This window comes from Dendrobates tinctorius, unplaced genomic scaffold, assembly GCF_039654945.1.
Source record: "Dendrobates tinctorius isolate UK_male_01 unplaced genomic scaffold, ASM3965494v1 ptg000266l, whole genome shotgun sequence".
Lineage (NCBI taxonomy): Eukaryota > Metazoa > Chordata > Amphibia > Anura > Dendrobatidae > Dendrobates > Dendrobates tinctorius.
The window spans coordinates 446,800-473,215 of record NW_027361933.1 but is presented as its reverse complement, the minus strand read 5'-3'; the positions used below and the strand labels follow the sequence as shown (position 1 = coordinate 473,215).

Here is a 26,416-nt window from a genome sequence, read left to right as displayed (position 1 = left end):
GGAATTGAGGGTAAACTGATTAAATTTGCTGATGACACAAAGCTAGGAGGGATAGCTAATACTAGAGAAGAGAGAGAGAGAGGATTCAAAAAGATATAAATAAACTGGAGAAGTGGGCAGCAACTAACAGAATGGTTTTTAACAGGGAAAAATGCAAAGTACTACATCTGGGCAATAAAAATGAAAAAAGCATATAAAGAATGGGAGGAATAGGGCTAAGCAACAGCACATGTGAAAAAGACTTGGGTATACTAATAGATCACAGACTGAATATAAGTCAACAGTGTGATGCAGCAGCAAAAAAAGGCAAATGCAATTCTAGGATGTATTAACAGAAGCATACAGTCTAGATCACGTGAAGTCATTATTTCCCTCTACTCCTCTTTGGTCAGACCTCATCTGGAATATTGTGTCCAGTTTTGGGCACCACATTTTAAAAAAGACATCAACAAACTGGAGCAAGTTCAGAAAAGAGCGACCAGAATGGTGACCGGTCTGCAAACTCTGTCTTATGAGGAAAGGTTGCAGGATTTGGGAATGTTTAGTTTGCAAAAGAGAAGACTGAGAGGTGACTTAATAGCTGTCTACAAATATCTAAAGGGCTGTCACATTGTAGAAGGATCAACTTTATTCTCTTTTGCACAAGGAAAGACTAGAAGCAATGGGATGAAACTGAATGGGAGGAGACACAGATTAGATATTAGAAAAAACTTTTTGACAGTTAGAGTGATCAATGAGTGGAACAAGCTGCCACGAGAAGTAGTGAGTTCTCCTTCAATGGAAGTCTTCAAACAGAGGCTGGACAGACATCTGACTGGGATGATTTAGCGAATCCTGCTTTGAGCAGGGGGTTGGACCAGATGGCCCAGGAGGTCCCTTCCAACTCTACGATTCTATGATTCTATGATCACAAAGTTCCAGTGGTGCAAATGCCTATGCTCCACTCCCCCACTCCACTCATGCCCCACTCCTTTCCCTCCCTCTTTGTTGAGTGTCAGAAACAGTATTGGGTTCACTTTAAGGAGGAATGCCTTTAAATTTGGTCTTACATATTCTACGCTCAGTTAAGTTTACAAATGTTCCTACTGACAACATATTTTCCCTTTAAATAATTTTCACATAGTTATGGGCCACCTTGGGATAACCCTCTGGGCCAGGATGTGACTCTTAGATTTTGGGACACTTAAACAGGATATCGGCTATCTAGTTAACTAGATGAGCACCACTTTATTCTAATTTATGCAGTAACATTGAGCAAAGCTCTAACCATGGTATCTCTACACATTAGTGCTTACAGGCCCGTTTCATTAGTATAGTGATGCGTCCATCATAGTTAAAATTATAGGGGAGGAATTAATCAAGAAGTATGGTATTTTTATACCACCTCCATAAAGCACCTCATAACCCTCCTGACTGCCTCTGGCTGGCACGCCCAATGTCTCCTGATTATCACAAAGGCAGGCAGGAGTAGATGTTGGCTGAGTGAAAATCGCAAATCTGCCATTGTAGTGCCCAGTATGTTATGCCCAGCTTGTGCTTCTGGAGGCATGGACCCTGTAAATTAAGCAGGCACTCATTGCTACAGAAATGCTAAACAAAGGTGCTAACTGCGGTTTTGGCACACTGGTGCTCAGAAGGGAGGGAAGAAATTGGATTTTGGAGCACAGAAGTCGCTTGATTTCTTATGGGGGGGGGAGGGGCGAGGTACCAGCGCTGTTACAGAGACTTTGTGCAACTAGTAACGTGGAAGGCCCCTATATTCCAATTGACAGATGACAGACCTGAATGGGGACTTGCTTTTTTGAGGATAGATTTGAAGCTTTTATTGGGAACATTTGCCATAACATTTGGGATCACATTTATCCTGTGCTCTGTGCTGAACAAAATTACATTGGCGTTTCCATCTCAATCTCTGAGTGACGCGATTCAGATGAAACCCCCAAATGATGCCTTCACTATAATGAGGACGCAGAGGTACTTTGGACTCTGTCTGGCCTCTGTTCAGCGGTTTGCTTCTTTTCAGAAGTGCACAAAACTGTGGTCGACTGCATTTTTATGCAATCCTAAGAAGACGGACACCGCCGGATCATAGGGGGCCAGAGGGTGTCCACAGTGTCTCCATATGCCTTAACATAGGGAATCTTCCACGGGGGGTTCCTTCTGATTCATGTATTTCAGAGATTCACAAGGAAACCCTAGTGTAAGGGCTCAGAGCAGAGTGCTGGATAAATGTAAGCAGGGCCTTATTGAAATCTTTAGGCGGCAGAATGAGAAAAAGAAAATCAACAGCAGGTGAAGAAATGGGTTTATTTATTTTTTACGCCGTTCCTCATGCGGTATAAGTGATTAGGCCACTTTATTCTTCAAGTCGGCACGATACCCGATTTATAAATCGGGTTTTTATTTTTGGCAGCTGTCACACACTAAAAGACGCTTTTTATTTTCAAAAACTAGTTTTGGCCTCACCATATTTTGAGAGATATCTTTTTTCCATATTTTGGCCAACAAAGTCATGTGAGGGCTTTTTTTTTTTTTTGTGGGACGAGTTGATGTTTTTATTGGTATCTTTTTCAGGCACATGACAGTTTTTGATCACTTTCTATTCTGATTCTTGGAAGGCAGAATGAACAAAACCCAGCAATTCAGGAATTGTATTTTTGGGATTTTTTTTATGCTGTTCACCATGTGGTAAAATTGATAAGGCAGCTTTATTCTTTGGGCCAGTATGATTAGAGAAATACCACATCTATATAATTTTTATGCTTTGGTGTTCTTACACAATAAAAACTATTTTATAGAAAAGAAGTGAAGTGTTTTTGCATCGCTGTATTCTGAGAGCTATAGCTTTTTCATTTCTTTGCTGATGGAGCTGTATAGCGGCTTGGTTTCTTGAGAGACAAAATGATGATTTCAGCGATACTATTTTTATTTACATTTGTCTATTTGATCGCATTTTATTCCACTGTTCGGCAGTATAATGAAGAGCAGTTTTTTGCCCGTTTTTTTTTTTTGCGGTGTTTAGTGAAGGGATTAAACTAGTGTAACAGTTATATAGATCAGGTAGTTCTGGTGTCACGTTCGCACACAGCGGATGGCACAACATATAGGTACAACGGGTTGATAAAGGGAGAGGGAGGCCCCAATGGTAGGGAGCACGAGATGGGACGACACCAATCTGTATCAGCCCCTAAGCTCCTCTAACGCCCTATGCAGTTCCTTCCCCCTGCCGCTGTCATGTGCCTAGACCCTGACTGCCACTTCTGCTAACCCTGGCTAGTGCCCTGACTGGCAAGGACACTAGCCTTGCCACTGCAGGTAATATAACACAGGGAAAGAGACAGTCACGGGTCAGACAGAAAGGTTACAACTCAGCTCGGAATCTGCTGCAACGCACGACAGTGGTAGAGTAAACGGCACCAGGAAAAAAGGGCCCCAACAGCGGCAATAGCACAGCCAAAGGAGAGCTCCACACACCTAGCTGGTCTGCATAGAAGTATCTCTATAACCGATGATCAGCTGATGGGTTATGTGAATATTTAAAAAAGTGAGGTGGTAGTGGTTACCAACCAACATGAGCTAACCAGCCGAAAAGAAGTTGCCAGCAAGAGATTGACATTAACTCTTCCTGGACCAAAGGAAAAAAAACTACATTTAAAATTCCAGAAGACCCAGAGCTGGCACGAACCCCTTAATGATTTGTGACATCCAGACGCAGCAATACCAAATATGTGTCCTTTTTTTTGTTTTTACATACAAAAATATTTATGGGTATAAGATTTGTCTATTATTTCATATCTTTGCATTTTTTTTCACTTTTTTACTTATGGGTCTTTAACTTTTTAGCACTCTGACCGCAGGTATAAGGCATTGCAAGATATCTGTCAGTGCTGCACTGATCGAAGCCTCTTAGACCATGCTCTGAACCCCCCTCCACCTCTCAGCCTCCTACATGTTGCAAATGAAAGCAATCGCTGCTTTTAGATGGGGAAATAGCTGGGTGAGAGCCAGGTCTCAGCTGTCATGTCAGCCGAGATCCCGGCAGTGATTGCGCACGATCACCATGACGCACATATACTTAATCGGTCGAGATGCTCCTTCTCTTCCATGACGTATAGGTACGTCAAATGACATGAAGGAGTTAAGCTTACTTATAAAAAAAGAATATGTATACCTTTTATAAAGTTGGTTAAACATAAGGGTACAGTTATACTGCATTGTCTAAACAGCAGTTTACAATCACATGTAGTGTATTGCTGTACTTTTTCTCCTATTACTCCTTGTGAAAATAAAACAGTTGCTAATAAAACAACTAATACTGGAGAAAAATATTTTTTTTTTCATAGTCAAGTGTTATAAATTCTATGAAATATTTTAGGGATCACACAACTGAGTAGTTTTAAAAATTGGGTTAATTTTTTTCTAGGTTTCTGTAATTTTGACAAACTGGATGCTTTTCAGAGCAAAATCTGTATTCTATAAGTTAAATAATGCTCTTCCCTTCTAAGACCAACGACCTGAAGTTACAAAATGTGGAGAGTTTTTTATCCCTTTTACTCCTTGTGAAAATGTAAGTTTTGGGGTAGAAACAAAAAATTAAAATTCTTTATTTTTATAGTCAAATGTTATAAAATTTGCTGAAACACCTGTAGATTCAAAATACTCACTACATACCTAGTTATATTCCTTTAGGGATATACTTTCTAAATTGGAAAAACTTTTTCAACATTTCTACGGTTCTGGCACCTCAGGAGCTCTGCAAATTAGACATGGAGCTCACAAACAAGTCCTGCAAATTCTGCACTCCAAAACGCAAAATGACGCTGCATGCCTTCTGAGCTCTGCTATGTGCCCTCACAGCACTTTGTAGTCACATATGGGGTACTGTCATGGAGTTACAATTTTGGGATGCTTCAACCTTTCCTTTCAAACTTAATTTTACTGACATAAAGTGCAAACAATCGCTTACCCAGAGACATGAAGAGCTGGTGATTATCTGTCATGACGTCCTTGTACAGATCCTTGTGCTCTACCACATACTCCCATTCCTCCATTGAGAAGTAAACAATGACATCTTGACACCTTATGGGAACCTGATATACATGATACAATAAACAACAAACGATAATTCTGGACAGCTTCTGCCATGTGAATAAAGTCCAGTTTCCAGACGAGTTTTTCAACTTCCAAAAACCAGCTTAGCTTTCCAGGATCAAAAGGATTCTTATATTTAAACCATCACATCTCTAGTACGTATTGGACAAAGACTTCTGCTTGGCTCATTACTAGGAGTTGATGTGTCGGCTTTGAATGAAGGAATCTCATTGATGCTAGTGAGCTACGTTTTTCTAGATTACATAATGATCCGGTCATCAGACACTTCCCTCCTTGGTCTTACTATATAATGTCCCAGCGGCACTCACCTCTCCAGTCAGCAGCTCAATGATCTGGTTGGTGAGCTCTAGGATCCTTTGCTTATGGATTCTCTCATGTATCAGTACATGAGATGAAGACTCCTTGATCATCCTCTGTTTTTTTCTTGATCCTCCCGACACATGAAGTCGACTGGTGGTGGTCAAACATTCACCAGTTATCCTCTGCACTACTGCATAATCCTATGTATGGAGACAAACAGTATACACATAATAAACTACCCCAGTTGTATTGATATAGCTGCATATCTTCCAGAGTCCCTCACCTCTCCAGTCAGCAAGGAGATAATCTCCATGAAGAGGGTTAATATACTCTCATTCATCCTATTTTTGCGGTTATATGGTGAACTTGACATGGAAAATCCTGTTGTCTTGTAAAGAAAACTATGAGGAGCCAGACGGCTTTCTACTGCAATAACAAATAGAAAACAGTATACAATTAAAGGGATGGTCCGAAATGAACATTTATTTTAATCCTATTTGATGTCATAATCTAATCTCTTTTGTAAATATTTAAAGAGGTTGACCAATCACGAAATCCAAAATTTCTTTTAAGGCCTCTTTCAGACTTCAGCTTTTTGCATCAGTCAAAATCCGCCAAAAGGACGGATGGCGGATCCATTTTAGCACTGATGACAACGGATGCCACCCGTCCGGTTTTTTTGAGGAGAGAGAGGGAGAGGGAGAGGGAGAGAATGAATTTTTTTTTTTGTCCGGGACCAAGAAAGAATTTCGGGTTAAATCAGTGTCTGGAGGATCTGCCAGAGAAAAAACGTTGCAAACTCCGTTTTGAAATCTTTGACGATGGTGACAGACAGCAACTTCTGGTGGATCCGAAAAAAAAACGGATGCAACGTACGGCAATCCGTCACAATCCGCCAATAATGGAAGTCAATGGGGAAAAAAAACGGATCCTCAAAAGAAAATTGCGGATCCGTTTTTTCAAAACCTGGCGGATTGTGACTGATTATAAAAAACTGAAGTGTGAAAGAGGCCTAAGCTAATCTGTGCTGTATTGTAATATACAACACCCCTATACATTTTGTTTCTGCTTTTCGTTCCTCGTGAATTTCACCTCATTCCCTGCACCCACTTTGTTTACCTGCAGCTCTACCAAACATGACAGCTCCCTGTGCTTTATTATCTAACCACACAGCTTTGAGCTGGCACCTCCCGCCTCAGTGTCCAGCATCGGCCTCTGCCCGCCTACTGCATACCCATTGGCTGTCAGTAATCTGCCACAGCACAGACCTCTGTCACCACTTCAGTACTGGAAATAACAGAGCAAAGTCCTATGTCTGTGGAAAGCAGCACAAATCACTCCACACCACATCCACAGTGGTGATAGAGTGTCACATGTCCCTACATCACATCCACAGTGGTGATAGAGCTTCACGTGTCCCCACATCACATCCACAGTGGTGATAGAGGATCACATGTCCCCACATCACATCCACAGTGGTGATAGAGCTTCACATGTCCCTACATCACATCCACAGAGGTGACAAAGCTTCACATGTCCCCACATCACATCCACAGTGGTGATAGAGGATCACATGTCCCCACATCACATCCACAGTGGTGATAGAGGATCACATGTCCCCACATCACATCCACAGTGGTGATAGAGCTTCACATGTCCCTACATCACATCCACAGAGGTGACAAAGCTTCACATGTCCCTACATCACATCCACAGTGGTGATAGAGCTTCACGTGTCCCCACATCACATCCACAGTGGTGATAGAGGATCACATGTCCCCACATCACATCCACAGTGGTGATAGAGGATCACATGTCCCCACATCACATCCACAGTGGTGATAGAGGATCACATGTCCCCACATCACATCCACAGTGGTGATAGAGGATCACATGTCCCCACATCACATCCACAGTGGTGATAGAGCTTCACATGTCCCCACATCACATCCACAGAGGTGACAAAGCTTCACATGTCCCCACATCACATCCACAGTGGTGATAGAGGATCACATGTCCCCACATCACATCCACAGTGGTGATAGAGCTTCACATGTCCCCACATCACATCCACAGTGGTGATAGAGCTTCACGTGTCCCCACATCACATCCACAGTGGTGATAGAGGATCACATGTCCCCACATCACATCCACAGTGGTGATAGAGCTTCACATGTCCCCACATCACATCCACAGAGGTGACAAAGCTTCACATGTCCCCACATCACATCCACAGTGGTGACAGAGCTTCACATGTCCCCACATCACATCCACAGTGGCGAGCGAGAGGCATATGTCTCCACATCACATCCACAGTGGTGACAGAGGCACCACATGTCCCCACATCACATCCACAGTGGTGATAGAGGGTCACATGTCCTCACATCACATCCATAGTGGTGATAGAGCTTCACATGTCCCCACATCACAGCTACAGTGGTGACAGAGGCACCACATGTCCCCACATCACATCCACAGGGATGATAGAGCGTCACATGTCCACACATCACATCCATAGTGGTGATAGAGCTTCACATGTCCCCACATCACATCCACAATGGTGATAGAGGGTCACATGTCCCCACATCACATCCACAGTGGTGAGAGCTTCACCTGTCCCCACATTACATCCACAGTAGTGATAGAGCTTCACATGTCCCCACATCACATCCACAGTGGTGAAAGCTTCACATTTCCCCACATCACATCCACAGGGATGATAGAGCATCACATGTCCCCACATCACATCCATAGTGGTGATAGAGCTTCACATGTCCCCACATCACAGCTACAGTGGTGACAGAGGCACCACATGTCCCCACATCACATCCACAGGGATGATAGAGCGTCACATGTCCACACATCACATTCACAGTGGTGATAGAGCTTCACATGTCCCCACATCATATCCACAGTGGTGAGAGAGCATCACATGTCCCCACATTACATCCACAGTGGTGAGAGAGCATCACCTGTCCCCACATTACATCCACAGTAGTGATAGAGTGACACATGTCCCCACATCACATCCACAGTGGTGAAAGCTTCACATTTCCCCACATCACATCCACAGTGATGATAGACCGTCACATGTCCCCACATCACATCCACAGTAAGAAGGGCGCTCATACTGCGCATACGTCAGAATTGACAACCGACATATACTCTGTAGAGAAGGAACTAGCACAGGCCCTGAAACGGACATCATAGAATCATAGAGTTGGAAGGGACCTCCTGGGCTATCTGGTCCAACCCCCTGCTCAAAGCAGGATTCGCTAACCCATCCCAGTCAGATGTCTGTCCAGCCTCTGTTTGAAGACTTCCATTGAAGGAGAACTCACCACTTCTCGTGGCAGGCTGTTCCACTCATTGATCGCTCTGTCAAAAAGTTTTTTCTAATATTTAATCTGTATCTCCTCCCATTCAGTTTCATCCCATTGCTTCTAGTCTTTCCTTGTGCAAATGAGAATAAAGATGATCCTTCTACAATGTGACAGCCCTTTAGATATTTGTAGACAGCTATTAAGTCTCCTCTCAGTCTTCTCTTTTGCAAACTAAACATTCCCAAATCCTGCAACCTTTCCTCATAAGACAGGGTTTGCAGACCGGTCACCATTCTGGTCGCTCTTTTCTGAACTTGCTCCAGTTTGTTGATGCCTTTTTTAAAAAGTGGTGCCCAAAACTGGACACAATATTCCAGATGAGGTCTGACCAAAGAGGAGTAGAGGGCAATAATGACTTCACGTGATCTAGACTGTATGCTTCTGTTAATACATCCTAGAATTGCATTTGCCTTTTTTGCTACTGCATCACACTGTTGACTCATATTCAGTCTGTGATCTATTAGTATACCCAAGTCTTTTTCACATGTGCTGTTGCTTAGCCCTATTCCTCCCATACTGATGACGCTTTGTTTCAGGGGAGGGCAGAGAGGCGGCACAATAACTGAATCTGCCCCCTGATGGCATCTTGTTTTAATATCCCAGCATGCAATAGGCATTCTCAAATGAAGCATCAAACATGAAGTAGTAAAAAAAAATAAACTGGTTACTGTAGAGCAGTGAGGAAAGGATAGGGATTTTTTAATTAAAAGTATTTCTACTTCAAAGTGTTTATTACAACAATCACATTGTATAGCTGTATAATTCAAGAGGATATTGCAAATTAGATATAATGTATAAAGTTCAATTATTGGTATTAATAAAGTTATAACACAGGAGCATGAAAGAGGAAAAAAAAAATGAGATTTTATGGTTTCCAGATAATACAGCAACCTTATAGAGAAAAAAAATAAGTGGATGATCCTATCATTTTAATAGGAACAGTCACACACAGGGGCGGACATACCACATGTGCAGCTGCATCGGGGCCCGGAGATTGAGGGGGGCCCCTGCAGGGTGGCTAACACTGAAGGCAATCTGGCCTGTTTATTCGGCCTTGAGACTCTGGGGGAATCCCTAGCCAGATTGCCCTCATGGGCAGTGGGCAGAGAGCAATCCCAGCAGCTCAGCTGCCTTCAGGTGAAAATGGCAGTGGAGCTGCAGAGAAGTTCTGCTTCCTGTCTGACACAGCAACATGGCTGGATGACGTCAGTATTCAGCGTGCGTCTGTGTCAGAGAGAAAGCTGCCGGCGACAAAGATGCTGCGAGGAACTTGTGGAGAGGTGAGTGGTGTTTGTGGGTGATGGAGAGGGCAATGATGGAGGTGGTGGGGAGGGCAATGATGGAGGTGGGGGAGAGGACAATGATGGGATGCGGGGGGGGATGGAGGAGAACAATGAGGTGTGGGGGATTGGGATGGGAGGAAGGGGGACTTGTAATGGACTTACAAACGGGGAGGAGGACATTTGATATGGATGTAAAATGAATTGGGTAATGTATGAAGGTGCTAAGCCCCTGATACCATCCTCCACCATCTCACAATTCATTGTGATGCTATTGGAGGCTTAAAATTTATTGGGGATTGAGAGAGGAGGCAATAATGTGCACCTTACCCTTTATAATGAATTGAAAAGTGGTAGAAGACGCTGTCAGGGACAGTTAATTGGGGAGAGTCACAGACTGAATAATTATTGGGATTCAGATTATAGTTAATGGGGGGACACCGTGCTGCTTATCACTTTATATTTTTAATGGTGTGTGGTTTATAGTATATTAATGGTGGGGCACATATCTGTATTTAGGGGAGACACATGTATGTATACAATGTATATGACCTTGTTATTTTCAGGGCTGCAAAGATCATCGTTGACAATATGAGCCGTGGCTGGGAGATGTCGACATGAAGGTCTGACCAGATCCAGATGGAGAAGAAATAGGAGAAATCTAATCAGATGAGACATCAGCGGTAAGTGCCTGGATGTAAATATCATTCTGTATCTGCACTGTGTGATTTGGAGTGATAATGTATTTTTGTAAAATCCCTTATTCTACATTCTCACATTTGTGTGAAATGTCCGTGCACTTCCAGGTTTATTTTGTTTGTTTTTTTTATCGGACAGCACACGGACTCAGTTTTATAGTTCCATTCACACATACATGAAAATCACGGATCTGAGAATGAGATCCGTGAGGGTAAGAGAATGTCCTGTTCTGATCCGATTTTGAGGATCAGAAAAGGATATGCTCAATGCATTTGTAAAAGTGGGCAGCACACCAACACTGCACAGAGAAACAGGGATGTGGCCTTATTATGTATAGCACAGTCCCTTAGTATACAGTATATACAGTGTACTCACTTATTATGTATAGTCCCTTAATATACAGTGTACTCACTTATGTATAACACCGTCCTTAGTTACATAGTTTTCTTTTATTATGTATATCACCATCCCTTATTCCGAACCATCCTCTCTAGTTACATAGGGTGCCGTCCCTTATTATACAGTTTTCTCTGCTATTATGTACAGTGCTGTCTCTTACATAGTTTATTCTTATTATCTTTGTTATTAAAAGCATCCTCTATTATTACATAGTCTCCGCTCTTGTTAGCTATAAAAGGAGCAGCCGATAACCAGACGACCACACCATCAGCTCCTTCATTAGAAAAGCAGCTTTCCTGTGCTCCATCAGCCATCATTGCACTACATATCTAATAAGACAGGACGGTATGTAATATATACATACATACATATTATATAGGGTCCCAAGCAGTCAGTGTCCGCCACTGGACCCACATATATGTCAAAATTAATTAAGCTCACTGAATGATGCCCTAAAAGGTCCCAGGATTAAGCCCAAAACAGGATACAGAGAAAAGTGTAAAATTAGAAGACGAAAAGTCACAAAGTAACCAGAAAAGGGAAAGAAGAAAAAGTATTTAGATCTGATATTCCATGAAAAGACTAATGGCAACTACGGCACAGAGAATATTCACATGTCTTCTGAGTACTGGGTCCAAGGGTAGGTTATCTTATCTAATATGAGGATTCGATCCAAGGGGATACTGGAAAGTTTCTAGTTAACCATGATTCATGAGAATTTCAATTTCGCTTGATCAAAGCTAATTGAGGCAGTTTTCCAGGCTCCTGCAAGAAACAGGAATGGTATGAGTTTCTGAATAAGCTTTGGGGTATTGGTCTATTTAGCAAACCCTAAGGAAGAGGAAAGACTGGTTCAAGGAAATCTAGTAACTGATTCCATAAAATGATATTAACCCCTTCATGCCACAGCCCATTTTCATTTTTGCTCCCCTTCTTCCCAGAGCCATAACTTAATTTTTCGGTCAGTATGGCCATGTGAGGACTTGTTTCTTGAGGGACGAGTTGTACTTTTGAACAACACCATTGGTTTTACACTATTGTGTACTAGAAAACTATTGTGTACTAGAAAAAAAAAATCCAAGTGCAATGAAATTGTAAAAAAGAAATGCAACTCCACAACTGTTTTTTTTTTTTGTTTTTTTTTTACCATCTTCACTAAATGCTAAAACTGACCTGCCATTATGATTCTCCAGGTCATTACGAGTACGTAGATACCACACATGTCTGGTTGTTTGTTTGTTTTTTTTTTATTTAAGAAGTGAAAAAAAATTCAATAGTTAAAAAAACAAAAAAAAAAATTTTTTAAAAATTGCCCCTTTTTCCGAGACCTGTAGCTTCTCCATTTTTTCATGATCTGGGGCCAGGTGAGGGCTTATTTTTTGTGTGCTGATCTGACATTTTTATTTATACCATTTTGATGTAGATATGATCTTTTGATCGTCAAATATTGCATTTTAATGCAATGTTGTGGGGTTTTGACTTTTTTTTTTCCGCTACACCGTTTATCGATCGGATTAATTCTTTTTATAGCTTGACAGATTGGACAATTCTGAACGCGACAATACCAAATGTGTATTTTTAATTTTTTCATTGTTTTATTTTGAATCGGGCAAATGGAGAGTGATTTGAACTACAGCTCTGGCAAAAATTAAAGACCACTGCACAGTTTTATAAAAATCAGCTTCTCTACATGTCTGACAGCCATTCCATTCCAGTGTCAATTGAATTCCAACCAGAGTACATCTCATTCTACTTAATGTGCTGCTGATTAGGTGATCACCTGAACCAAATCTTATTTAAAGAAGGAAAGTATATAAAACCCTGCTGTGGTGTTCACAGTCCTCTTGCAATAGGACAAGCTGGATGGCAAAACAAGTGCTAGTACTATACCAAAAGCAATGAAAAAATAATTTTTAACCATGCCAAAGGAGTTGAAAAGAAAATCTTGCATGAGGAAAAGAAGGGCTCAATTCTGGCTTTACTAGCAGAGGGATACAGTGAGCGTCATGTTGCCTCAATCCTTGAAATTTCTAAGACAGCAATCCATTACAACAAGGTCAAGAAGCAGACATTGGGGACAATGAAGCTACAGACCGACAGAGGGCAAAAACAACTCTTCACTGACCAGGATGACCATCATCTTATTCGAATGTCAGTCAGCAACCACAGGATGACATCAAGTGACCAACAAAAGGAATGGCAAATGACAGCTGGGGTGAAGTGCACGGCAAGAACAGTTCATAACAGGCTCCTAGAGGCAGGGCTCAAGTCAGGTAAAGCTAAAAAAAAAAAAGCCTTTCATCAATGCGAAGCAAAGGAGAGCCAGGCTGAAGTTTGCCAAAGACCATAAGGATTGGACCATAGAGGACTGGAGTAAGGTAATCTTCTCTGATGAGTGTAATTTTCAGCTTTGTCCAACACCTGGTCGTCTAATGATTAGACGGAGACCTGGAAAGGCGTACAAGCCACAGTGTCTTGCACCCACTGTGAAATTTGGTGGAGGATCAGTGATGATCTGGGGATGCTCCAGCAAGGCTGGAATTGGGCAGGTTAATCTTTGCGAAAGACGTATGAATCAAGCCGCATACAAGGTTATCCTGGAAAAACAGTTGATTCCTTCTGCTCAGGCAAATGTTCCCCAACTCTGAGGACTGGTTTTCCCAGCAAGACAATGCGCCATGCCACATAGCTAGGTCAATCAATGTGTGGTTGAAGGACCACCACATCCAATCCCTGTCATGGCCAGACCAATCTACAAACCTGACCCCCATTGAAAACCTCTGGAATGTAATCCAGAGGAAGATGGATAGTCACAGGTAATCAAACAAAGAAAAAAACTGCTTACATTTTTGTACCAGATCCAGGTTTTACAAGCAGCTGAAAGAGCTGAGTGGGATCAGCTGCTCACTTACCTCCAGTCCAGGACTTGGAATGTCTGATTTAAGGCAGCTGGTGCTGTCTCACTGGGTCTGTGTGCGTCCATGTCAACGGGCCTTGTATGCGCTGCTCAGACCCTGCTCGAGTCTGAGAGTTAAAGACTGATATTTAGAGGGCTGAACCTGTGCTGTATAAAGACTGGTTAATTTCCATTTTTGTTCTGTTATACCTTTTTTGTACCCGGAAGAAGCAGTTTTATTTTGTTAAACCAGACGGTTTATGAATATTTAATGAACCGCCCGTTTGTTCGAATTAACAAACTAAGTCCTGTGTTTGAACCCGTGTCTACCATAGTGCCGATCCTTCACAACTGGTGCTGCGAATGTGGACAGGAATCCTAGAGGATAGGCGATTGCTGTCTGGAAACTGCATGTCCTCGGTCAAGGCAGCGGTAGCAGAGCAAGTGCCATCTGCAACCATGGAGTCATGGCCGAAAGTGTTGGCACCCTTGAAGTTGTTTCAGAAATTGCAGTTTCACATGTTTTGTTACACACAGGTTTATTTCCTTTGTGTGTATTGGAACACCACACAAAAAAACTGAAAAAATGCAAATTGGATATAATGTCACAACTACAAAAAATGGGATGGACAAAATTGTTGGCACTCTCAACTTAATATTTGGTTGGACATACTTTGGAATAAATAACTGCAATCAATTGCTTCTTATAACCATCGACCAATCTTCTTACACCTCTCAACTGCATAAGAAGAGTGATCCAAAATTCCAAACTGCTGTAGGTCTCTCATATTTGAAGAATGCCTTCTCTCAAAAGCAATTTTAAGATCTCTCTACAGGTTTTCAATGGGATTTAGATCCAGACTCATTGCTGGCCACTTTAGAAATCCCCAGTGTTTTGTTTCCATCCATTTCTGGGTGTTTCTTAAAGTATGCTTGACGTCATTGTCCTGCTGGAAAACCTATGAACTAGGACGCAAACCCAGCTTTCCGACACTGGGCACTACAATGCAACCCAAAATCCTTTGATATGTTCAGATTTCATGATGCCTTGCACACAGTCAATGCACCCAGTGTCAGAGTCAGAAAGACAAATCCAAAACATCTTTGAACCTCCACCATATTTGTCTGTAGGTACTGTGCTCTATTCTTTGAAAACCTCATTCAGTTTTCGGTAAACAGTGAGGCACTTTATCAAAAAGCTCTATCTTGGTCTCATTTTTCCACAAAATTCTCTTCCATTAGTATTGCGGCTACTCACATACATTTTGGCAAATCGCAGTCTAGCTTTTGTAGGTCTCTGTGTCAGCAATGGGGTTCTCTTGCGTATCCCGCTTTAGTGTTTAATTTCACTCAAATGTTGACAGATAGTTCGCACTGACACTGATGCACCCTGAGACTGTAGGACAGCTTGAATTTCTTTGGAACTTAGTTAGGGCTATTTATTTACCATGCTGGGTTGCAAACTTTCATCAATTTTTCTCACCATCCACATCCAGGGAGATTAGGTACCGTGCCAAGGGTTGTAAACTTTTTGATTATTTTGCAAACAGTTGACAAAAGAACATCAAGATCTCTGGAGATGGACTTGTAACCTTGAGATTGCTGATATTGTTCAGCAATTTTGGTTTTCAATTCCTAAGACACTTGTCTTCTCGTTCTGTTCCCCATGCATAGTGTGGCACACACAGAAACACAATGCAAAGATTGAGTCAAATTCTCCCCTTTTTATCTGGTGCAGTGTGCACGATGTGAACCTGTGGCGTGAGATGAGCCAACAGTACCTTCGTGATGTCACCGGTCACGTGATAGATTACAGGTAGCACAGTGGACCAATTCCTCTCCGACTAGATTCGGAAAAAACACGGTTTCCTTCATCAGGAGGATTATATATAACTAGCTGAAGAGCCCGGCGCTGCCCGGGCATAGTAACTAACTCTGGTTAGTTATAGCAAATTATAATTATCCTCCATCCCATAATCCCGTGCCCATATACCCATCATACATATCCACGATCCCATAGGCCCGTACCCATATACCCATCATACATATCCTCCATCCCATAGTCGAGTGCCCATATACCCATCATAAATCCTTCATCTCATAGTCCAGTGCCCATATACCCATCACACATCCTACATCCCATAGTCAACCATTATGACATCATAATGAGCGGCGGCAGGACTTGCAACCTATGATGACATCAGCGTCGCCATGGCAACCATTGTGACATCATAATGAGGGCGTGGCTTCATACGCACACACTGCTTCCCCAGTATGCAAATAGGGGCATTATGACATCACAATGAGGGGCGGGGCTTGATGCGCACACACTTTTTCCCCCAGCATGTAGATAGGGGCAAAATTGTTTGGTGAATTGGAACACGCGGGGTTAAAATTTCGCCTCACAACATAGCTTAGGACGCTCTCGGGGTCCAGACGTGCGACTGTGCCAAATTTTGTGGCTGTAGCTGCCATGGTGCGGATGCCTATCCCGGACATACACACACACATACATACACACTTTGAGCTTTATATATTAGACTAGCTGAAGAGCCCGGCGCTGCTCGGGCATAGTAACTAACTGTGGTTAGTTATAGCAAATTATAATTATCCTCCATCCCATAGTCCCGTGCCCATATACCCATCATACATATCCACGATCCCATAGGCCCGTGCCCATATACCCATCATACATATTCTCCATCCCATAGTCCCATACCCATATACCCATCATACATATTCGGCATCCCATAGTCGAGTGCCCATATACCCATCACACATCCTTCATCTCATAGTCCCATGCCCATATACCCATCATACATATTCTCCATCCCATAGTCCCATGCCCATATACCCATCATACATATTCTCCATCCCATAGTCCCATGCCCATATACCCATCATACATATCCTCCATCCCATAGTCCCGTGCCCATATACCCATCATACATATCCGCCATCTCATAGTCCCGTGCCCATATACCCATCATACATATCCTCCATCCCATAGTCCAGTGCCCATATAAACATCACACATCCTCCATACCCTTGGTCCCGTGCCCATATACATATCCGCCATCCCATAGTCCCATGCCCATCTACCCATCTTACATATCCTCCATCCCATAGGCCCATGCCCATATACCCATCATACATATCATCCATCCCATAGGCCCGTGCCCAAAACCCATCACACATCCTTCATCTCATAGTCCCATGCCCATATACCCATCATACATATCCTCCATCCCATAGTCCTGTGTCCATATACCCATCATACACATCCGCCATCTCATAGTCCCGTGCCCATATACCCGTCATACATATCCTCCATTGTATAGTCCAGTGCCCATATACCCATCACACATCCTCCATCCCATAGTCCCGTGCCCATATACATATCCGCCATCCCATAGTCCCGTGCCCATATACCTGTCAAACATATCCTCTATCCCATAGTCCAGTGCCCATATACCCATCACACATCCTCCATCCCATAGTCCCGTGCCCATATACATATCCACCATCCCATAGTACCGTGCCCATATACCCGTCATACATATCCTCCATCCCATAGTCCAGTGCCCTCCATAGTCCAGTATCCTCCATTCCATAGTCAACCATTTTGCCATCATAATGAGCGGCGGCAGGGCTTGCAACCTTTGATGACATCAGCGTCGCCATGGCAACCATTGTGACATCATAATGAGGGGCGGGGCTTGATACACACACACTGCTTCCCCAGTATGCAAATAGGGGCGTTATGACATCACAATGAGGGGCGGGGCTTGACGCGCACACACTTTTTCCCCAGTATGTACATAGGGGAAAAATTGTTTGGTGAATTGGAACGCGTGGGGGTAAAATTTCGCCTCACAACATAGCTTAGGACGCTCTCGGGGTCCAGACGTGTGACTGTGCCAAATTTTGTGGCTGTAGCTGCGACGGTGCGGATGCCTATCCCGAACATACACACACACACACACACACACACACACACACACAGACACACACACACATACATACACACTTTGAGCTTTATATATTAGATTTACAAAAATGAAGTGGGTTATTTCTTTTTTTGATAGATTGATGGCAAAACTGACAGCGGCGGGCTGCAAACCTCAGCTGTCCGCTTTATCATGATTGGTTATCAAGAATAGAGGGGTCTCCAGGCCTTTTTTTTTTTTTTAATTATTTTTGACAACCAGCCAAGCTAAAGCAGACAGCCTAAAAAGGAGACCAGGGCTTCAATGGAATGGGCGTAAGGCGAGTATAACTGTTTGTTATTTTTAAATAAATTTGTAAAATGGTGTGTAGTTTTATTTCAAATAAAGAACTTTATTCTGGGTGTTTTTTACTGACCATATGACTATGGTGTTACTAATGGATAGATGTCTTATAGACGCCTCTCCATTACTAACTGATGGGCTTGATGTCACCTGAAAGAACTAAGGTGTCAACAACCCCACTAATGTGAACCCCATTTATTTAAATAGTTTAAAAAACTGTGTGGAGACCCCTCTATTCTTGATAATCAGCCATAATGAAGCTGACAGGTTTGCAGGCCGCAGCTGTCAGTTTTGCCATGCTGGTTATCAAAAATAGACGTCACTTTTTTTCTTCTTTTATTTATAGCGCAGACTGAGGAACACTCACATCAGCCACGCCTGCTGTCACTATTAGCAGCATTATGTGTAGGCTGATGGGAGTAGTACTACTCAGCCGACGCCTCAGTGACAAGATGTAAAACTGTTTACTGCCGGTCTCAGCTGTTGGCGCTCTGACTGGTGGTATTAATCTTACCGCAGATCAGAGCCACCAGTGTTTCTTGCATTATCATGCAAATGACAGCGTGGGAAACACTCAATGCTTGAGGTGCTGAACCTAAACAGTAACAAGGACCTCCTGGAGAAGTCCATGTTCGAGGTCCGTGCCTAAACAGTAGGTGTTCGGTACGAACCTTGAACTTTACTGTTGGGGTTTGCCCATCACTATTTATATTTTCTGGGGTTTTTTATACTTAGATTCTGTCTCACAGTTGAAGTGTATCTATGATAAAAATTACAGACCTCTTCATTCTTTGTAGGTGGGAAAACCTGTAAAATCGTCAGTGTATCAAATACTTATTTTACCCACGGTAGATATAGCATCAATGTTGTTAACACAATCTGCCATACACTCACAGCACAGGGACAAAAAGGGGCACAGCTTACAGCCCACAATCAGTGTTTGGTCAGTATGTTACCTCAGTATTTGCAAGTCAAAATCACAAGTGGGTGGTAAGTACAGAAGTGGTGACGTGTTTCTATAATACTTTTCCTCTGTTCCACTCCTGGTTTTGGCTTACAAATACTGAGGTAAAATACTGACCAAATACTGAACATGTGAACGTGACCTAATCTAGCTGTTTAATTTCTAAGGCCATGCGTTTTGGCCCTGCAGATCTGCAGCAGATTTTGCTGCGCTGTACAGTGCCTTTATATTCAATGGAAATTAAAAAACGCAGTGAACATGCTGCAGACTTTTCCGAGGTTTTAAATCCGCAGCATGTCAATTTCTTGTGCGGAATCCGCAGAGGTTTGACACCTGTTCCATGATCAGGTGTCAAAACGCAGGGGAAAACTGCAGGCTAATAAACAGGTAAAACGCAGGTCTTTTGACCTGCGGATTTAGCCAAATCTGCGCAGAAAAGTCTGCAGCACAATCCGCAACGTGTGCACATGGCCTTAGACGTTGTGGCCAAAAGTAACTGCAGCATTTAAGCGGTTAGACAAAATGAGAGACTGGGATGACAATGGATTTCCATGGCAGGGACCTAAATGACACAATGAACCAAAATACTATGTTATAGCAATCACTGACCACACTGATGCAAAAAAATTATCTAAAAAAACAAAAACATATATTATACTTACTTATATAGAGCAATCATATTCCAAAACGCTTCACAGACACTATCATCACTGTCCCTATTGGGGCTCACAAGGTAAATTCTCTATCAGTACATCTTTGATGTGTGGGAGGAAACCGGAACAAATTTTTTATGCAAATACTAAAATCCTTAATCATGAAAACCATGTAAAATACAATACACCCCAACAAATGCTTTTTTTTTTTTTTTTTTTTTTAAAAAAGGGTTTTTTGGTATGCAAATTGAACATGCAACAAATTATACAAATGTGGTACTGATGTAATGAACCAGAAGAATAAAACTGATGTTGTGTATATCACAAACTTAATGCTTAAAATTAAACCCCCAAATTATGTAAGAATTGGTTTGCTTTTTCACTCTCCACAGTTTTTTTTTTAAATTCAGAAGATATAAAATAATTTGTCCCGATAAGCATTTATAAGGCAACAAAAAGAGTATTCTGAACGTTCTAGCGCACAGAACACAATGGTGCAAAAAAAAAAAAAAATGCTGATAAGTCAAATGGCCATACAAAGGTTGTCATCCCAATGTGATGTGTCAGAAGGGTTCTGCCATGTTTGGCTTGCAATCTAAGGCTGGTTTCACATTAGCGCTTTTTAAGCGCACGCACGGCCGGTGGTAGCTCCGCCCCCGAGCCGGCTCTCTGCCCGGCGTGCCCGCCCCTTGCTTGTAGCGCCGCCTCCTAGCGCACAGCGGCGCCTGCGATCGGCGCACCCTATCTTTAGCATAGGGTGCGCAGATCGTGCGCAGGCCGTGCGCTAGTTGCGCTTTGACCTGCGCTGCGCACTTTTGACGGTGCGCCGTGCGCGCCAAAATCAAACTTTTCGGATTTTGGCGCGCACGGCGCACCGTCAAAAGTGCGCAGCGCAGGTCAAAGCACAACTAGCGCACGGCCTGCGCACGATCTGCGCACCCTATGCTAAAGATAGGGTGCGCCGATCGCAGGCGCCGCTGTGCGCTAGGAGGCGGCGCTACAAGCAAGGGGCGGGCACGCCGGGCAGAGAGCCGGCTCGGGGGCGGAGCTACCCCCGGCCGTGCGTGCGCTTAAAAAGCGCTAATGTGAAACCAGCCTAATACTGCTTGCTATGTTTTTTAGGTCTTTTCCAGACTGTACACAGCCAGTTGAGATATCCAGCAAACTGGGGGAAAATGGTTAGGCTCTTCCTGGGTTTCTTTCCACAATTAAAAATGCACCAAATAGTCCAGTCAAAATACGAGAAAAAAAATCCTTTACCCTGAATAAATTCCAAGAAAGCATTTTATTGTTTTTTTTGGTAGTATTACATGTAGGGAAAAACATACTAAAAGTTTACCAAGATAGGGTTACCACAAAGGGTCCAAATGTGACGTCAAAGAATATGGCCGCCAAAGCTGTAAAATGTTAAATGCGACTTGCCTTTCAGTGTCTATCATATTTCTTTTACAATTACTACTATTATTATATTTATTATTTAACGATTTATCTTCTTTTACAAACAGCGTAATGATGACTGGGCAATCACCATTCAAGGGAGAATCGCGTACTTTGGGAAGGACTAACATGCTGCAGACTGTCTGTATCATCGTTCATGTGACATTAACTTTCTGACAAATTACGGAATTCCTATGCGTCATGGTGGTGGATCTACTACAAAGAAACCGCAGAAGGTAGGGAGGCCGATGAACATGGACCAAGAGCAAGCGTTCTTGAGAATGTGTGCATTTCTCGAGGACAACGATGAAGAGCAACTGACTGTCACAGATCTTGCAAAGAAAATGATGGAGTATCTTGTGGAAGGAGACAGTGCTGCCTATAGTAATAAATGGCTGCGGTATAGGCTGGAGGAGAGGTGTGGTGATTCACTATTCATAGCAGAGTGTTAAGGGTTGCCTAATATTGTAACGTTCCGTGAAAAGACCAGAATAATCCTGAGGGACTATTTCCGTAGTCAGGAAACGGATGAAGAAGCCCAGAAGAGAGCCATCATAGAGACTGCGGCCAAACTAATCAAGAGCGATATCAAGTCTAAGATCCCATCTTCAACCGATGAATATCCAAAGACTTCTTCGCTTAAATGTCAGTCTGCCTTAGATTATCTCCCCCTGAGTTTGCTTTGCTTGCTTGAAACCCTCTTCGTTGGAAAGGACATTCACAGGAAGGTCGCAAGCATTGGACAATCAGTTGTTCAGGCTGTACGTCCCAGGGCTGTAGTAGCTCCATTGCAGCTTGGGTTAGCAGTCCAGCTCCATCATCATTTCAGGTCTTGATTTCTTGTAGACAGTCTCTCAGCCAGGGGATATTGTTCATCATATTCGGAAGTTCAGCGATTCGAGGAAAACGCTGCCGCTTCTGTTGTACAAGATGTACTCGGTGGTACCATAGACAGACTGGATACAGCACTGCTGTTCGCTGCAGACAACGTCGATCATAATATCATCGCGTTAGATGGAAAGGGGACTTTCCACGGCATGGGGATGGTAGCTGCTGTGACTCCAGGAAGGAAGGTCAGTCGCACTGTTCTCAGACGGAAGACTGCGGACTTGGAGATAGTTGAACAAAGCAGAGTTGATGTAAGGGAATACCGTTTTGCAAAACACACTCGCCGAAATATAAAATTCAAGCCCATGTCATTTCTCGACGCCATTGACCATCGTGTTGATGTATTGTGGGAGATGTCTTTACGCTTCAAACAGCCTGCACTGAGCTGGAATGGAATGATGCACATGCTACATAAAGACTGTGATCATCTGGGGTCGTCTTCGGTAATCTTCCTGCCCATCATTGACGAGTATTCCGGAGACAAGTCATGCATTCTTCTCTACTCTTGAGTATCTGTGCAACCTTGCTGATAAACACCGATCCGCTGCAGTTGTTACATTCGATCAGCCACTCTACAGGAAAGCGTCAGAAATCAAACACGAGGTGCCTGAAGACAGCCCGGTTCGAGATGTTGTCCTGATGCTCTGGAGCTTCCACACATTGATGAATCTTATGGGTGCCATAGGAACGTTGATGGATGGGAGTGGAATCAAAGAGATCTTGGGAACAATTTACGGTGACAATGCTGTGCAACACATCATGACTGGAAAGGCAGTTCAGCATGCAGTTCGTGGCCATCTCCTCCTTGATCAGTGTCTTACTCAGCAAGTTGCAGACAAAGTACTTTGCGACCATCCCGGTTTTGCAGACCTGTTGCAAGAACTTGAGCAGTTGTATGCTCGGACACTGACAGGGGAGAGTGACTTGAATTCAGTCATCACTTCTACCTGCCTTAGTGAAATTGTCAACCTCTTGTCCACCAAAAGAAACGGATTATCCGCTCACTCTCGCACCAGTAAACTATGGCTGAATTACCAACAGATGGTTGGAATTGCAAGGGAGCTTATCGAGGCCGATCATACAGGATCCTGGCTGATGCACCTTCATGCTGTAGCCGAATGTTTGCCCATTCTTGCAGCTGCTGGGCATGGGAACTATGTGAAGGCCGCCTACCTTTACCTCCAGTCTATGACCACTCTGGAAGATGATATGCCATCAGTATTCCATAGATTTATGAATGGCTTGCATGTTGTAAGGCGGACTGATCAGTACTGGGCAGGCCTTGGTTGCGACCTAGTCATCGAGCAAGTTCTGATGCGCTCCCTAAAAACTGCAGGAGGATTCACCAGAGGAAGTGGAATGTCCGAACATCAGAGGGCCTTGTAGACTCTGTCTGTGCCAGTGTCCTCTTCCTACAGTGATGCAATGCAGGGTTTCACTCGCCAGAGCTTTGTCACCAGTGAACAACAAAAGGAGGCAAGAACGTCAAGGACGAGAAGAGATCATGGAGACCTGGAGAAAATTGCAGATAAACTCGAGACCTTTTCACCTTTCTCTGATGAAGTGTCTTTTGCAACTTTATCACCGGTGTCAATGCAAATAAGGATGTGAATGTCCATAACCTGTTGACCATTGGAAGAGAAATAGTAGCAACAATGGAGGGTCAATCACTGTTTTCAGTTAAGTACAAGCGGTCAATGAAAGCCAAGACCCTGGCAAGCAGTGAGGCTATTGACGTTGCTAAGGACAAAACAATAGACCCCGCTCTTTTGTTCCAAAAGTTTCTTGTGGTGTCTCAAACTGCTGATCTTTCCCTTGATGAGGTGATGGCCTATGAACATTCACCTTACCCACCATCCCTCTTTGAGGCAAAATATCTCTTCCGCAAACCAAACAAAGCACAACTTATGGCTGCTATAAAAGAACAGAGTTCAGATGACGCAGTACTCAAGGATGTACCAGTAGTTGAACATTATGTTCTTGACGGAGGTTCTCTTCTCCATCAACTGAAGTGGTCAGAAGGAAAGACATATTGTTCAATCGCTGAAGACTATGCATCTTTCACACTAAAGCACTATGGTAAGGCTACGATAGTATTTGATGGTTACATTGGAGGACCAAACACTAAGGACATTACCCATCAGCGACGGGGCAAAAAACGAACAAGTAACAAAGTGAACATTGCTGAAGGAACGAAATTTGTCAGGAAAAAGGAGGAATTCCTTTCGAATGTGGAGAACAAACAGTCTCTTATCAATCTCGTTTCACAGCGCATGAATGACAGAGGTTGCCACGTAATACAATCAGAGGGGGATGCAGATGTGGAGATTGTTAAGGCAGCAGTGTCAATGTCATCCAACAAAAGTACTAGTCTCATTGGCGAAGATACAGATCTTTTGGTGTTGTTACTTCATCACGCGTCAACCAGCAATGGCAACAAGCTTTATTTCTACTCGGATAAAGGGAGTCCTGCAACAGTATACGACATTAAGGTTATGAAGAAGTTCCTGGGAAACCATGTCTGCAGCAGTCTTCTGTTCCTTCATGCATTCACAGGTTGCGATACCACTTCCGTGGTTTTTGGAATCGGAAAAAAACTCGGTCTACACAAGGTTTTGAAGGGAGACTCGGTAGTAAATAGCTGTGCTAAAATCTTTTCCACAACTAACAAAAACAGAGCTGAGATTGAAGACGCTGGGTATAAAGCAATGGTGGCATTTTTCGGGGGCAAACCTTGAGACAATCTGTCTGCAATGAGGTATTCTACTCTCTGCAAAAAAGTTGGTTCAGCCAAAATCTTTGAAACACCTGAACGACTGCCACCGACCTCCTCTGCAACGAAGTATCATGCCCTTCGGAGTTACCTCCAAGTGATGCTTTGGATGGACAATGGTGAGGCCATGGACACTACTGAATGGGGATGGGAATTGCAGAACAACAGTCTAGTTCCAGTGATGATGGATACTTCACCCGCGCCAGAAACACTTCTGAAAATAATTCACTGCAATTGTTCTCGTAGTTGTAGTACACTTCGGTGCACTTGCAAAAGACATGGACTTACCTGTTCACTGGTATGCGGACCATGTCAAGAAGGGCATTGTGACAATATGAGTGAGGAAGCAGTGTCTGATTATGAAAATAGTGACTATTGACCTGACACGCTTATTCAGTGATGAAGTAGGTCTTAAAATACACTGTGTATTAATTCTATAGTTTCTAGAAATGTACATATATGTCATGACGTCATTGATGATGTCATGACCTCGCCTGTCCATGTAGTTAGTATAAAACTTTGTTTAAAAATTGTTATATGAAAATATATAGCATACAAAATGCAAACTCTTCTGTAACCTAAAGCTACAGCTTTGAAATAGGGAAATATTCGTTATTTTTAGTGCGATGGATGTCATCGTCTTATGACATCATAGTTAGGACCTTTGTGGTGATCAATTTTTGGAAAACTTTTAATAAGTTGTTCCCCACATATAATAGTAATAAAAAAAATCATAAAACGCTTTCTTGGAATTTGTTCCGGGTCAAACCGTATTTTGACTGGACTAAAAACAATGAATGTCTAACTGAGGATTGTCCAGCTTCTGATAGAGTGACAGCCATGATTTTTGTTTCCAAAAAATCATTTGTTTGTCTCCAGTAAAATGGTCCTTAAATGAAAGCCCCACAAAAAGCAGTATTTTATTACAACTCACTTGTGCTGATATTTAAAGGGGTGTCCAGTTTCCCAAATATATCTTCTGCTTCCGGGGTAACTTCAACTTTAATGCCAATCCGACTTTCAACCTAAGTCACCACATAAAAAACACAAAAACAAATGCTTAAAAGGGAATTAGTGACCTGGATTTTGCTACTCCATCTGACAGCAACACAATGTAAAAGCAGAGAACCTGATTCCAGCTATGAATCACTAGTTGGTCTGTTTGAAGCCCTTTTGATAAAATCATTTTTATCTCCTGCAGATCTATCAGTTCTCTGAATGCTGAGCTCTGTATAACTCCACCCACACCTCTGACAGCTTCCGGTGCACACAGTGCATAGGCACAAGGCTGCCAATCAGTGCTGGGGGTGGGATTAAACAACAGAGCCTACATTTTGCGG

The 26,416-nt window shown here is 42.9% G+C and overlaps 1 protein-coding gene across 9 annotated transcripts in view; it reads right to left on the bottom strand.

Annotated features, from left to right (window-relative positions):
- LOC141069559 (uncharacterized) overlaps positions 1 to 26,416 on the bottom strand; it is a 55,399-nt gene that overhangs the window by 5,868 nt on the left and 23,115 nt on the right. For all 9 annotated transcript variants that reach the window (XM_073559213.1, XM_073559209.1, XM_073559212.1 and 6 more), the window contains 4 exons: positions 26,011 to 26,101; positions 5,696 to 5,838; positions 5,421 to 5,612; positions 4,967 to 5,090 (listed from right to left, as the gene is read on the bottom strand). In XM_073559213.1, the coding sequence (XP_073415314.1) occupies positions 4,967 to 5,090; positions 5,421 to 5,612; positions 5,696 to 5,838; positions 26,011 to 26,101 (550 nt within the window). The remainder of the gene's footprint in view (positions 1 to 4,966; positions 5,091 to 5,420; positions 5,613 to 5,695; positions 5,839 to 26,010; positions 26,102 to 26,416) is intronic.